The 15,849-nt window shown below is 38.1% G+C and overlaps 1 protein-coding gene across 14 annotated transcripts in view; it reads left to right on the top strand.

The window, feature by feature from the left end:
* MAGI2 (membrane associated guanylate kinase, WW and PDZ domain containing 2) overlaps positions 1–15,849 on the top strand; it is a 1,443,575-nt gene that overhangs the window by 1,193,867 nt on the left and 233,859 nt on the right. For all 14 annotated transcript variants that reach the window (XR_004672522.3, XM_063605943.1, XM_063605940.1 and 11 more), the window contains one exon: positions 10,704–11,342. Coding sequence is in view for 13 of the 14 variants with exons in the window: in XM_063605943.1 (XP_063462013.1) it covers positions 10,704–11,342 (639 nt within the window). In the remaining variant the exon portion in view is untranslated. The remainder of the gene's footprint in view (positions 1–10,703; positions 11,343–15,849) is intronic.

Genomic DNA, 15,849 nt, shown 5'->3' with positions numbered 1-15,849 from the left:
AGCTCAGCAACTTAATGCTGCACCACTTCTGAAATCCATATGGGAGAAATATTCTGGCAGCCCTCATTTCAGCAAGGCAGCAGGGGCCCTGTAATTTCTCACAAATGAAGGGAGTGAAAGAGTAGATCAACATAATAGAATATGTTATACTACCAGTTAAGGCATGTTGATTGGCTTGCAATTGAAGCACTAGTCAGAACACTTTCCAGAATTACCATGTAGGTTGATAGAGACCTAGGGTTGAGCGCTTCTCCGACCAAGCAGCTCCACCAGTAGACATCCTGCAACACCCAGTGTGGGTATTCAGGACTAGCAACCAGCTCACAATGCAGCAAACAGTACCTTTTTTCAAAAGCAATTCAAGAAAGCAACTTCTCAGAAGGTTGTCTGCAGTTGGAGTCATAAAAGAGGGTTTTTTGGCCAGGCATGGTGGCTCACACCTGTAATCCCAGCACTTTAGGAGGCCAAGGTGGGTGGATCACGAGGTCACGAGACCAGCCTGGCCATCGTGGTGAAACCCCGTCTCTACTAAAAATACAAAAAAATTAGCCTGGTGTAGTGGCGTGATCCTGTAGTCCCAGCTACTCGGGAGGCTGAGACAGGAGAATTGCTTGAACCCGGGAGGTGGAGGTTGCAGTAAGCTGAGATCATGCCACTGCACTCCAGCCTGGGTGACAGAGCAAGACTCTGTCTCAAAAAAAAAAAAGGGATTTTTCCCCCTTTTCTACGTCAATTTCATGGTATCAGAAACTAAATTCTACTTTCCTCTGGCTAAAAACACTGCTCTGGCTGAGTGTGTTGGCTCACGACTGCAATCGCACAATTTTGGGAGGCCAAGGTGGGCAGATTGCTTGAGTCCAGGAGTTCAAGACCAGCCTGGGCAACATGACAAAACTCCCATCTCTACCAAAATATACAAAAATTAGCCAGACATGGTGGCATGAGCCTGTAGCCCCAGCTCCTCGGGGAGCTGAGGTGGGAGGATCAGTTGAACCCTGAAGGTCAAGACTGCAGTGAGCCGGGATAGTGCCACTACACTTTAGCCTGGGTGACAGTGAAACCTTGTCTCAAATAAACATGAAAACACTGCTCTACGTGTCTTAAAAGTGTGTGTACGTGCATAGGTCAGGTAGTAAACACGCACATACACACACAATTACAAAAACCTTCAACCATTTGGCAGGAGGTAGCAGTTTGAAATGAAATGGATGCATCCATCCTTTTTTCATCCCTCTCACTCTCTCTCCTTGTTATTCCTTTTTCTTGCTCAGTCAGAACTGCAGGCTATTGACAGTTGCGGGTAGAGTAGAATAAACTGTTGGAAAGTGTGACCAGAGACAGTTCCCAGCTCCACCCCAGCCAGCTGTCCCTTCATTTCAGAGGAGGTTTGATAGCCACTTGCTACGCTATGTTGGAGTAAGGTCAAAAGATGGTGACAGGTCATGCCATGCTGGCCTCTAGGAGCCATTTCTGCAAAAACGAATCATGCTTGTTCAGGAATACAATTACAGCTGTTTGAAAATAAGCATGCATGTTGTTCAATGTCCACATAAAATTATGACTCTTTCTTGCAAGGGATTTTTGTAACTAGAGTTTTGGTTTTTGGAGTGGGGGTTGGGGGCGGTTAATATGTGGTTGAGTCCACAGGTGTGTCCATAACCCACAGAAGAGTACAGGGGAATGCTACATTTTTATCTTGCTTTCATAAACTTTTAGGGTTTTAAGATTTCTTCTTGAAAATCTTTTGGGTTCTTTTCTAGTAACCTATTTTTACTTTATACAACCCCTCTGATAAAATGTTTGCTACTTTTTGTTTAAAATTCACTACATTCTTTAGAGAAATGACAGATTCATTGACCATTTTATGCTATTGAATTCCCAACGTGAGCAAGCTATTTAGAAAGCCAGTGCTTTTTGGAGCTTTGCAAGAAACAGTCTTTTGTGCTTTCTTTTTTGTGGCTTTACTTATAGTTTTTAATCTGAAGTGTTGTTTCATCTTTGCCAGATCAGCAAATAATCAGTGCTTTAGATTCTCTTAGAATGTATTTTCTGTTTCCTTTTCAACAAAGTAAAATGCAAGTATTTAAATATATCTTACCACTCAATGCCAAACACAAAGGAAATGTAAATACATCGTTGGACTAATTCACATCTGGTAGGGAGTAATTGTTGGATGTGTGCTGCTTAATCATAATTTAAAAAAAAAAAACAAGCTTTTAATTAAGCATCTGCACTGGGTCACACAGATGAAACTATAAAATGTGATTAAGAAGCCTTTCATTCTTTTGAGAAATAAGTGGCTACTCCAGTATCTTAGTATCCTTCTGCCTATAGATAAGAGTGTTGGAGTCACTGGCTACTTTTGTAGAAAATCAGAGAAGTTCAAGGTAAGCCCCAATAGGCTTATCACTTACCTGTTTAACTGCACCACTGAAATTTCCCAGTGCTTTATATGAATTCAGTAGGACAGCTTTCCACATTTTCATCAGATGTAGGAACTCTTAAAGCTGCACCTTAGAAGTTGTCTTTTCTGACTTCTGCATTTTACGTGAAAATAAAGTAGACCAAGAAAAGTTAAATACTTCGCCCAAGATCACACAGCTACTGAAACAATTTATACTAGAGCTTATGTTTTGTGATGGTTATAAGTTGTGTGAGTTATAATGCCCTGTCACCTCCCACCTCAGCATTCTCCTAGCTCTCTTCCAAGCAGCTTATTTTGGAGGACTGCAGAAAATGGACCTAGCAAATACAGTGGATTCCCCGATTCCCCTGTTTGCAATTATCTGCTTCACTGCATGCCTCCATTAACTTAGCTAATCAAAAGAATATTGCAGTTCATCTCTCAATTTTCACCCTCAGGAATTAAAGATAAATATCTTTACCCAGCATTCTGACCGATAACAAGCTGAGGGACACAAAAGAGTCCTCAACTCAAAATACATCCTGGACTGCTTGAAATTCTTAGCATTTGTGTTGAAGTCTTGGATTCACTTCCTCAATCTAACCTAATTATCAATGTGACTTTAGAGAAGTGACTTAACTTCTTCTAGGTTCAGTTTCCCATGTATCAAGTACAGATAACAATGGCTATCTTATATGGGTTTTGTAAGGATTAGGTAAGATGGAGTTTGTAAATGCCAGATAAATATTAAGTATATTAAAATGGTAGTCAATGCTGTTAGTGTGGTTAAATGGATTGAAGAATCACGCTACCAGGAAGAGTAACACACAGGAAGAAGTAACTAACATTCAGCTAAAGGAGGCGGTCAGAAAGGTTGTTTAAAAGGTGAGGCTGGCCTTAAAGGGTAACGAGCAGCTTGTTAGTGGGGACAAAGGAGAGAAGGAGAAACAAGAGCACAGAGACTGGAAAGAAAATATAGTGTTGGGGGCATGACCTAAAGCTGGGGCCAACTGAAGCATAGAGTAGGTTGGAAAAAGCAGGAGACAATGAAAATGTGAACTGAGAGCCTCGTATGTCATGCTAGAAAGTTTGGACTGAACTCTGTCTCTGTCAGCAGGCACTAAAGGATGTTAAGTGAAAAGGGCATTAGAATGTATGGTAATGGGAGATGAGCTGACAGGGAAGCAGGTAGAAGGCAGTATCTAGTGCTTTGCAGCCACTGGATATGGAGAATATGAAGACTATTCACACCCTCCTGATTCTTGAGCCAATCCCGACCAGAAGTGGAGATTTAGCAATGTCTTATGTATTCCTAGAGGTCAAAATGGGGTGAGACTTGAGAACCCCATTACCCCACAAGCTCACTTGGTCATGCCATATGTTGGGCTTCTCTTTGCTATTTCCCTAGTCATTCCCTCTGTGACATCAGGGAGCCCAGCTAAGAGACTATTGTGGAAGTTCATACAATAGATGGTAAGAATCTCATCTTGGGTAGTGGTAGTAGAAAAAAGAAAGCAAGGAACCAGTTGAAAAGCTGTCTAAATCCCATTACTGGGTATATATCCAAAAGAAAATAAATCATTCTGCCAAAAAGACACATGCACTCATATGTTCATTGCAGTGCTATTCACAATAGCAAAGGCATGGAATCAATCTAGGTGCCTATCAATGGTGGATTGGATAAAGAAAATGTGGTACATATAATGCCATGGAATACTACACAGACATAAAAAATGCTCTTCACAGCAACATGAATGCAGCTAGAGACTGTAACCCTAAATGAGTTAACACAAGAACAGAAAATCAAATATTACATGTTCTCACTTATAAGTGGGAGCTAAATGCTGGATATTCATGGACATAAAGATGGCAACGATAGACACTGGGGACTACTAGACAGAGGAGGGAGAGACGGGAGTAAGGACTGAAAAAACCTCCCTATTGGGCACTATGCTTACTACCTGGGCGATGGGATCAGTCATACTCCAAACCTCAGCCTCGAGCAGTATACCCATGTAACAAACCTACGCATGTATCCTCTGAATCTGAAATTTAAAAGTTGAAATTTTAAAAAATAAAAGTTATCCAAGAGCTAGAATCTAAGGGCCTTTGTCTTAGAATTTTAAAGTGAAGATACTTTCAAGATCATCTGGTTCAATCCTCTCTTTTTATAACATGATGCCCGGCTCATAGTAGTTGAATATGTGTAAATCTTTGCTGAATAAATTAATGAATAAGTGAGGAATAAGACCTAGGAAGTGTTGATACCACTAGTTATTGGCATACCTGGCCTAACAACATAAACCCCCTGACTTCTAAGTCAGTGCTCTGAGAGCCTCATATGTCATGCTAGAAAGTTTGGACTGAGCTCTGTCTCTATGAGCAGGCACTAAAAGATGTTAGGTGAAAAGGACAACAGAGTGTATGGTATGGAAGACGAGTTGACAGCGAAGCAGATAGAAGGCAATATCTAGTGTTTTGCAGCCATTAAGCCACATTTGGGCTCATAATATATAGAAAAGTATTGAGAAAGACGTTGTCTGAACCTAATTTTTATTCACAGTGTCATTTATAAAGTAACACATAAGAATAAACAAAGATTCTTCTAACGAAGGAATTTTTTATCATCTGTTACACTTTTCATGCCTAAGTATCTGTTTTTGCATTTCTATTAATACATAATTTGATGGGTATATATAATAATGCTACCTGCAAGACTGATGTGTAAAGTCAGTAGAACCATGGTAAGATCCAGAACCTCCAAAATTGAATTCTTCTCCAATTGATGGCTGTTTTTATAACTGTCACTCTAAGGAGACCATCTGGGAATTTTTAGAAACTGCTTCAAATTATTTTAAAGGAGACCCAACTTCAACTCTACTGGTATGACATACCACAGTGTTTCACTTTGGGGAATAAACTGTGTTGAGAGCAGTTATTTTCCATTTAACTGATGTGGTGAGTAGCACATCCCCAAAGGTACATGTCAGAATTTATTATGTTTGTGGGGGTTGAGTAGACTCAGAATAGATGTACAATATTATAATAAAATTATGTATTATGATTTAAAACACAAATTAATATAAGCTGCAGAAAATAAAGCTCAGTCAAATCTTATTAACCGAGAGGAAACTTTAAAAATAATCCTTTTTAATGTAGAGTGCATGTAATTGGTAGGATGGGAGTTGTCAGGTTTTTTTATTTTTCTTTTATCGAAAATCTGGATAACCTGGCAAAAACAGAAGTTAGAAACACTAAACTGGAGGTAGTACATTTAGCTGTGAAATCTTTTCTGGTTTCCTCTGACTAAATCTTTCCATCCTTTATTCAGTGAGAATCTATCCTAAATATCTGAAGAATTCTCAACATAGTAATGATGCTCTGTATATAGTGTAGAGAAATCTTGGAACGGGTAGAACTCACACAAAGGAACAAAGTCTGAGATGCATTTGCAAGCCTCAGACATGAGATAGGAGCAATGTCAGGAAGAGTGATGGAAGATACCTTTGAAGAGGTGAGGAAGGAAATGAATTGGTAGGCATGATTCCATACATAGAAAGGAAGTGCTCTTGAGGGTAAAGGGATAGCAGAATTTAACTAGAGGCAAGTAACAAGTTGTAAGTTGTGAGTAGTAAAGATACCAGCTTCACAATAATAACTTATTTGGTGGTAAAGACAAAGATAAGTTGGAAAGACTTAAACAGCTGATCAAGAGATCAAGTAGTTTGAACTTAATGGAGTAGACTGTAAGATGAGAATTGATTAGGAAGTAAATTATTCTAGTCTGGTCCAAGGTTGTGTTTAAGGAAGGCAGACAGGGAGTGGTAAGTGAGAGATGTTGAAAAGGAAGATTCTGTAGGCCACAGTGACTCAAAGAATGTGGGGGTAGAGGAAAGAGGTATAAAAATAACTCTAATTAAAGCAATGCTTTATGTAGAGTGCCCTATTTTATCCAAAATGATGAGGTATCCTATTCTGTATTTTGATTCCCATGACTAAGAAAGAAAAAATTATCTTAGAACATTTTTTCATACAGGACAGCAGTTTTAAAGCTCCTGCTTCATCAAACTCACTCTACCTCACTTGCACTTTGAAATTCCATAATTGGCAATCAGGTTAGTGTGAGACCAGACCTGTGGGACACCTAACTCATCACTCACACTCAATCTGACCAACAGGCCTGATCAGTAGCCCTAGAACTAACCTAAATATGGCCTGAAGTGAATGACCATTTAGCAAACAAATTTTCCAGCAATATAGTCATGAAAATATATGCTTAGCTTTCAAAAGAAATGTATCTTCTTATTTTTATGGAGAAAAAATTTGATAAAATTATAAGTATTTTCACAAGGATGATCTCATTTTCACAGTAGCTCTGCAAAAGAGGAAATGTAAGAGATATTTTTATTCCCATTTTATAAAAGAAGAAATTGAGAGATGGGGAGATCAAGTGACTCTTCCAATTCTCCCTCTTAAGTAGGCCAACAGGTTAGAGCCAGAGCCAGTCTTCCTGATGACGTCCCTTTCTGTGCTCTTAAACCCAATCTGTCTGAGGACTTGGCATGGCACTGTCAGATGACATATACCAGGTGTCTTATATTTTTATTTCACGACATGTAAATGACATTCATACAGCACAGTCTATTAATATTCTATCCAATAAGTTCTATCTGAACAAGCAAATGTTTGCTGACATCCCCGTCTATAAGAGTTTTGGGCATGACTTATTATCTAGACATCTATATTTTTTTTAAAGTGGGCAGTTGAGTACCGTCAAGTTGTTATATAGTTTTATCCTGTGATAACTGACCACTCATCTTTTACATTCAGAAATCTTCTACGTATCTGCATAAAGATATTGTTGCAGTGTTCTTTATCCTTGCCTGATGACTTGAAAAATTGCTGTTAGTGGAAAATATCCATAAATTGTAAAAGGCAGTCTTACTAAGAAACACAAATAGTTCTCACTCTGTTTCTAAATAGCAAAATCACATTAAAACTCAAAAATAGATAACATTAATCACTACAATTCAAACTACTACTCTCCAGACCTGGCAGGGAAACTTGAGAGCTTTCAACATAACCCTTAGTTCTTTCCCGTGAAATTCTGGCAGAGCAGAGGGAAGGAGAGAGCGTGCTTGGGGACTGGGGAGTCTGTTAACAGTGATTAAAGTTAGGGAGAGCCTTAGAGGAAGTGGCATTTGTTACCTCTCTGACTTTTACTTGGCCATTCAGAAACCCATTGTTTCCACAATCATACTCAAGTCATCCTTGACTGTAACTGTGGTGGGAATATCTTGGTAGAACTGTCCTGATTTTATAGAAGAATATAACAAAGGACAAAGAGTAATTACTGAAATAGCAATCATCTTTTACATAACAATTTACAGCTTAGAAACCCTTTCACCTGTATGATCTCATTCGTTATTTCCCATGGAACAATAAGTTGCTATTACTATTGTTCATCATTACTTCTAAAAAATCTGAGTCACAGAGGATTGAAGCCAGTTTGGGAAAGTTATACAGCTAATAAGTGATGAAACTAGAACTCAGACCAAAGTCTTTTGACCTCATATCCCATGTGATCTCTACTATACCTTGCAGCCTCCTAAACCTAAGAAGAATGTTGGAGCAAGAATGAAAGTAGACATAAAAAACAGTCAATGAGTTAAAAAAAACTCACTGAATAGGAAATTGAGGAAATGAGGCATACCCAAGAGAAAATCCAAAAGGCCAATAAACATGAAAAGATGCTCACCTTCACTGGCAGTCTGGGAAATGCAAATCAAAACTATGATCACATCCATTAGATTGGTAAAAATTAAGTCTGAGAATATGAAGTACTGTGTCAGATGTAAAGCAATGAAAATTTCAACACACTACCGATCAGAGTGTAAATCAATATGACCTCTTTTGTCAGCCATTTGCCACTATCTAACAAAGTTGAAGATGCACATGGTCTGTGCCAGCATGGGGTTCATAGCAGAGTTATTTTCAATAGCCACAGATTTGTCATAACTCCAGTGTCCACTAACAAAAGAATGGATGAATGTTATTAAGTAGTAATATAGCCATCACTAAATACTGTATTACAATGAAAACTAATCAACTAGAGGCACAAGTATCAAAATAGATAAATATCACAAACATATTTTAAGAAAAGTTACAGAATATTAAAATATATACCATTTACAAAAGGCTTAAAATATGTAAAATACTTTCCAGGGATTATTATTATTTAGAGATTAGATACTATTTAGAGATATTGTTTTTACGGACACCTAGATATGATATAAACTATAAAGGTATATGTAAATAACAAACCTCAAATAGGGCAATGGTTACCTTGGAAAGGGCTGTAAAGGAGTGCAAGTTGGGGGAGAGGTGCTAGCCAAGGGGGATTCAACTAAGATGAGCAATGTTCCAATCATTAAGTTGGATGTTAGTATACAAGTATTTGTTGTTCTTTCAACCTTTTAAATGTAGAAAATATAACATTAAAACTAAAAGAAACAGGAGGAGAGAAAAATAGTCTATCTGAATCAGACACTTCTCTGGGACACTGAGATGAATGGAATCAATTAAAAACGATTCCCAAAGCATCCCCAGCTGCCACAGTCTGAAGAGGAATTATAATAACAGTGAGGGAATGTCCACTCCAATTCAGTTCTGAGCCGTGGACCCACGTTCCAGCCACCACATCAGTACCCTCTCTGATAAACATTATGGAAAAGTGAAGTTCCATCTGACCAATCACATAGGTTGTGACATTTCCTAGAGGCAGACCTAACCTGGATCCCTGAAAATGTCTGCTTGGCCTCTCTGTCAATTTGGGAAGAGGGACTGTTAATTAAGACAATGCTGTTAATTGTTTTATTCATTTTATGTTATACACCTACAAAAGACCAGAAAAGTAGTCAACTCTAAAAGTTCAACTCTGTTTTTCATTTTTAACGTTTGCAAGCTTGCTGGGCAAGGATGTCTCAGAATGAAATCCCTAGCCATTTGTACCTCCCATTCCAGAATTATTCTGATAAACTGATGTCTGTTGAGTTGCTTATTTGAAGATCTGTGAAAACATGTCTCTTCATCCCTAATATACTCTTCAGCATAGTCAGGCACAATCTCAATTTGCAAGCTCAATTTTCAAGTATTATGGTTTGTGAAGATAAAAATACCAATCCATGATAAAATAGTTCTCCAAAAATAAAATTGTTATTCATACATAATTGAAATTTTTAAAAAAACATTTATCTCAAACAGCCGTGATTTTCTGCATTTTAAGCAGGAAAAAATATTTCTCTGAATATATTTTATAATGGATAATTTGCATTCAGAGCATTTCTAATCATAAAGTTGGCCTCTAACCAGTAGACCTCTGAAAATCTGTGATAGTTCACTGGGGAGAAAGGACAAGCGCCTTTATTGAAAATGATCCACAGAAATATTAGTTTATCTAAGATCAGAGGATGAACTGTGGCAACTTTCTGTTTGAAACCAAGGGTCCCAAATCTCCTCCATCCTATTTTAACAGCAATCATATTAATAATAGTCCACATTTATTGAGCACTGTGTGTCATACACTATGCCAAGTACTTCTCCTACATTATGTCATTTCATTCTCACAACTTTACAAATGAGGAACTGTGGCTCAAAGCAGGGAACTTGGTCAATATCATGTATCTGTTAAATAGTAGAGCCAAGATGTCAACCCAGCTCCCTAATCCCAAAACCTGCACCCTTGACCTTTGCTCGCATATACATGGAAGCTTTGTAATTACCTGCTATAGATGGAAAAAAATAAATGGGCAAATATTTTTCTGTTCCATAAAAAAGAAAAAAGGCAATTGACTTATTCAACTTATACAAAAAAAAATATGCTAGGGCTTTCTTTTTCGTCTAAAACTCATGACCACTACTTCTCAATAGTTCGAAAATTATATTAACTGAATTACACTGAAGATGGAATATAAGATGAAAAAGAAGCATAGAGAATGTGCTTCTTCAAGGTACACATTCCTCTAACCTTTTCTTTCAGAGCCTTTGTTTCTGAATATGAAGTTGTTTCTGAACTTCAAGAATAACCAAATAGCTTTTTTTCAGCACTTCATCATTGTATTTGCTGGCAGTCCTGTTGTAACCTTGAGTCACCCACAGTGATTTTAAGTATTATTCTAATTGATTTTCTCACTGCTTACTAAGAAACAACACCTCTCACTAGTCTCATAAATAATTCCATTTCTCTATGTCAATGTTAATTGAACTTACCTCATGTTGTCAATCTCTTTTTTTCTTACAGGTGATGTCATTGTCTATATTAATGAAGTTTGTGTCCTTGGACACACTCATGCAGATGTTGTCAAACTTTTCCAGTCTGTTCCTATTGGTCAGAGTGTCAACCTGGTGTTGTGTCGTGGCTACCCTTTGCCCTTTGATCCTGAAGACCCTGCTAACAGCATGGTGCCACCCCTTGCAATAATGGAGAGGCCACCTCCAGTGATGGTCAATGGAAGACACAACTATGAAACATATTTGGAGTACATTTCTCGGACCTCACAGTCAGTTCCAGATATAACAGATCGGCCGCCTCATTCTCTGCACTCCATGCCAACTGATGGTCAGCTAGACGGCACGTATCCACCGCCCGTCCATGATGACAATGTGTCTATGGCTTCATCTGGGGCCACCCAAGCTGAACTTATGACCTTAACCATTGTGAAAGGTGCCCAGGGCTTCGGCTTCACTATTGCCGACAGTCCTACAGGACAGCGGGTGAAACAAATACTTGACATTCAGGGATGCCCTGGCCTGTGTGAAGGCGACCTCATTGTTGAGATCAACCAGCAGAATGTACAGAACCTGAGCCATACAGAAGTAGTGGATATACTTAAGGACTGTCCCATTGGAAGTGAAACTTCTTTGATTATCCATCGAGGAGGTAAGACAAACACTGGCTCAGCAATAAAATATGTGGGTAAAATAGTAGGATCATTTAATAATATTGTTAAAATGCAGATTTCCTTGGAGTTGAATGAAATTATACTTTAAAAAATAAAGCTTAAAGAGTGAGAGAGAAAAACATGAATTAAAGGAAGCTTTGTTTTTGAATTCAGAATATGTCTTTTTCTATTTTGTATTAAACACAATAATAATAGTTCTTTCAGTCTTACAGACATATTGATAGAAAGTTGGAGGGTAAAGATTAAATCCCCAACTATGAATGTATTTTGTTTCAAAAGTTCATTCATATATCGGTCATGGAGAACTCAAACTGGTTTCCCATTGATTTAATTAAGAAACCTGCTTTTACGATGGAAGCAATGCTTTGAATCGTGCTTAGGTTTCCAGGCTAGCAGGTGGAAGCCGGTTCAACCCCTGCTAAGCCCAAGCACAGTCTTGACAATACTCAGAAGGACCATGAACTGTGAGAGCTGTGGGAGCTGTGCTGCTGTAGAAAAATCTTTTCACAGTTTGGAATGATGCTGTTCAGGACACTTCTGCTACTACAGGAACTGCTCTAGCAACTATTACCCATAGTGCCTCCCATGAACTGGGAAGAAAGTTACAGAACAGGGTGAGGGCTGAAGTTCTAGCCTGAGTGTCCTGGGCAAAGTATGGAAATAGGAACAGTGCCAAGTGTGGTAGAAGCTCTGAGCCCTGAATGTTTCTTCCCCTCTACCTTTTCTGTGGGGAAGGGAATGGGGTAAAGCACAGGACCCCTTCTCCACACCTCTGCTGCTTTGCTCTGGATGACCAGTGAACCTGGAGAGAGAAGGGAGGGAAGGGGCCATAGATAAAGAGGATACTATCTCGAAAAAAGAGTGTAAAGGAAAAGGATCAGGCTAAGCCCTGGTTTTCCCATTTGCCAATTTGTGGACTTAGGACACTGAAAGTCAATGAGCCTCAGCCATGTCATCTGTTACAATGGGATAATACTACTACCTAACCCAGTGGTAGTGTTGTAGCCCAACATCTGCTCACTAAATGTCTGGTGAGTGTAAACATCGAAGCTTCAGCATGGATGGGTCAGAAGGAACAGGACAATGAGGAACTCATGCATGAAGGACACATGTGTGACAAACATGTGGTTGCCTATTCAAAGCACTCAAAACAGCCTGAAACTCTCAGTTTGAAATGCAAGTGAAGGCAGTCAAAGCTGAAAGAAAGAAGCACCTTTTATGATTTATTTGGCCCTGTCTGCAGGTGTTTTTCCTTCAAGGAAGTATTACATTGTTGATTCCTTGTTTGGAAACGGACAGCAAACACCAGGCATTTGTGAGCAGCACTCTACAAAGTCTTAGGTTCCTGTACTAAAAGGGAAATTCATATGATAGCCAAACAATCTTAAATTTGACCTTCTCAAGGCATTGTTACAAAATAGCACTTGAATTCTCATAATTAAATGTTGGCAAGGTATTTTAATTTCTTGCATTGCTTAAGATTAAAATAAACATTGCTAATTAAATAGCCATATCTTCATAGTGTCCAAATGAAAATCAAATATTTGGACCAAGTTCTTGATATTAAATAGTATCACAAACTCACTGTGCAGTATCCACTGTATGATTCATAGAAACAAATTTGGATGCATTTTTTATATACAGCTTCTTCTAAAAGCATGACATAGCAGAAAAAAGGTACTTTGAAATCCCTAATTTACATTATGGTAATTTGTACTTTTCTGAAAATATTCGTTGTGTGCCTGCTATCAGCTTGGCTACCCTATTCTCACTTTTCCTTTGCCCCCCATTTACTCCACAAGTAATCAAAGTGGTCTTTGCATTTGGTTTGTGTTTGGGGATGAGGGAATTGGTTTTCGTTTTTTGCCTAGCATAGCAAAATGCAGAATGCTGTGATGCTTAAAGTACTTCTAGTCGAAAACCTCTTGAGTTTACCCTAATTCCCACAATTTATACTCATCTCTCTGAAATTAATAGGAACTAGCACCATGCTTATGTGGTGAAATTCACTTTATCTTATTATGGGCTACCAGAAGTGCCTATGACCTCTTTGAGATAAGCAGACTCAAGAGCTGAGTCGCAGACCTGGGTCCTTATATCAGGACCATGGGTGGTCGGCTGTTTTTAATTATTTACTAGAGTTTTTAATTTATAAAGTAATAATATACATGGTTTAACTTTTTTAAAGCAAATAATGTCAACAAGTATAAAATGAAAGTAATTGTCTGTCCTATCCCAGACTTTCAGTCCTTTCTCCCAGAAGCAAATATACTGTTTGTATGTATAGTCACAGAAAGTTTATGGTCTACTAGCACGTGTATGAATATATATAGTATGTTTAATATAGATGGGATAAGTGTGTGCTACTTTAAAATACCTAGGTTATTTGGTATTTGTTTTACATACACCATGTGATATAATTTACATACCACAACACTCACCAATGTAAGTGTATGCTCAGTAAGTTGCTAAAATGATATAGTTGTGCAACAATCATCATAATCCTTAGAACATCCATCATCCCGAATTCTCCCAAACCCCAGGTAACCACTAATATGCTTTCTGAATCGTTTTGTCTTTCTATAACTTTTTCATAAATGGAATCATACAGTATATTATATTTTACTTAGCTTAATGCTGGTAAGAGTTACCTATGTCGGTGAGGTTTAAGTGTTTGTTTGTTTTATGGCTGCATAGTATTCCATTGTACAGATACACTCCATTTTCCTGTCCATTCATTAGTGTATGGACATTTGAGTTGTTTTCAGTTTTTGACATTTATGAATCATGTTGTTATGAACATTTGGATACACATGTTTGTGTTGCTTATATTTTCATTTTTCTTGGGTAGACACCTAGGAGTAGTATTGCTCAGCTGTAAGAAGAATATATATTTAAATTGTTAAGAAGTAGAATGTTTTCCAAAATGGCTGTTGTACAAGGTTTCCAATATCTCCCCATTGTTTTTCTTTTTTTTTTTTTTTTTTTGGAGACAGAGTCTCACTCTGTTGCCCAGGCTGGAGTGCAGTGGCATGATCTTGGCTCACTGCAACCTCCAACTCCTGGGTTCAAGCAATTCTCCTGCCTCAGCCTCCTGAGTAGCTGGGATTACAGGCACGTGCCACCACATCCGGCTAATTTTTTATATTTTTGGTAGAGACAGGGTTTCACTGTGTTAGCCAGGATGGTCTCAGTATCCTGACCTCATGATCCACCCACCTCAGCCTCCCAAAGTGCTGGGATTACGGGCGTGAGCCACCGTGCCTGGCCCAAGTTTTTTTTTTTTCTTATATGGATCATTCTTTTGCTGTTATATCTAAGAAATCTTTGCCTGACCTGAGATTTCTTGTGTTTTCTTCTAAAAATTGTATACCTTTAGCTCTTTTATTTAGGTCTGTAAACATTTTAAGATAATTTTTGTGTATACTGTGAATTAAGGGCCTAACTTCATTTTTTTTTTTTTTTTTGCTTATGTACATCCAATCATTCTAGCACCATTTGTTGAAAAAGCTAATTTTTTATTGAATTCCCTTGACACTTTTGTCAAAAATGAATTAGCATAAATGTGGAGGTTTATTTCTAGATGCCCTATTCTGTTCCATTGATCTGTTTGTCTATTCTTGTGCTGCTACCACACCCTCTAGGTTACTTTAGCTTTCTATTAAGTCTCGAAACCAGAGAGTGTTAGTCCTCCAACTTTTTCTGCCTTTTCAAAATAATTTGGCTATTCTAGGTCCTTTGCATTTCCATAGACATTCTGGGATTGCATTGTTCCTTTTTTTTTTTTTTTAATAGACAGGGTCTCACTCTGTTGCATAAGCTACAGTACAGTGGTGCAATCATAGCTCACTGCAGCCTCAAACTCCTGGGCTCAAGTGATCCTTCACCTCAGCCTCTCCAGTAGGTAGGACTACAGGCACATGCCACTGTACCTGGCTTTTTAAATTTTCTTTTAGTGATGAAGCCTCACTGTGTTTCCCAGGGGTGTCTAGAGCTCCTGGGCTCACGCAATCCTCCTGCCTCTACCCGCCAAAGAGTTGGGATTACAGGAATGAGTCACTGTGCCTGGCCTAGGATTGCCTTTTTAATTATTTTGTTACATAAAAGGCCTGCTGAGATTTGGGTGTTTCATTGCATCTATAGAGCTATTTGTGGAAAATTGCCAACATTGAACCTTTTAATTCATAAAGATAATATATCTCTTCACTTATTTGGATCTTTAATTTCTCTCAGAAACAGTTTGTAGTTTTCAATGTACAGATCTTGTACTTTTGTTCAATTTATTTCTAGCTATTTTATTCTTGTTGATGTTATTGTCAATGGAATTGTTTTATGTCTTTTCAGGTTGTTTATTGCTAATATATAGAAATGCATTTGTTTTTCATTTTTGATTTTGTACACTGCAATTTTATTAAACTGACTCTTTAAGTCTGGAGGCTTTTTGTAGACTCCATAATATATTCTATGTAGTTATTATACCATGTG

This window comes from Pan paniscus, chromosome 6 (genome assembly GCF_029289425.2).
Source record: "Pan paniscus chromosome 6, NHGRI_mPanPan1-v2.0_pri, whole genome shotgun sequence".
Lineage (NCBI taxonomy): Eukaryota > Metazoa > Chordata > Mammalia > Primates > Hominidae > Pan > Pan paniscus.
Note: the sequence above shows the minus strand (reverse complement) of the source record. Positions and strands in the feature narration are given on the sequence as shown.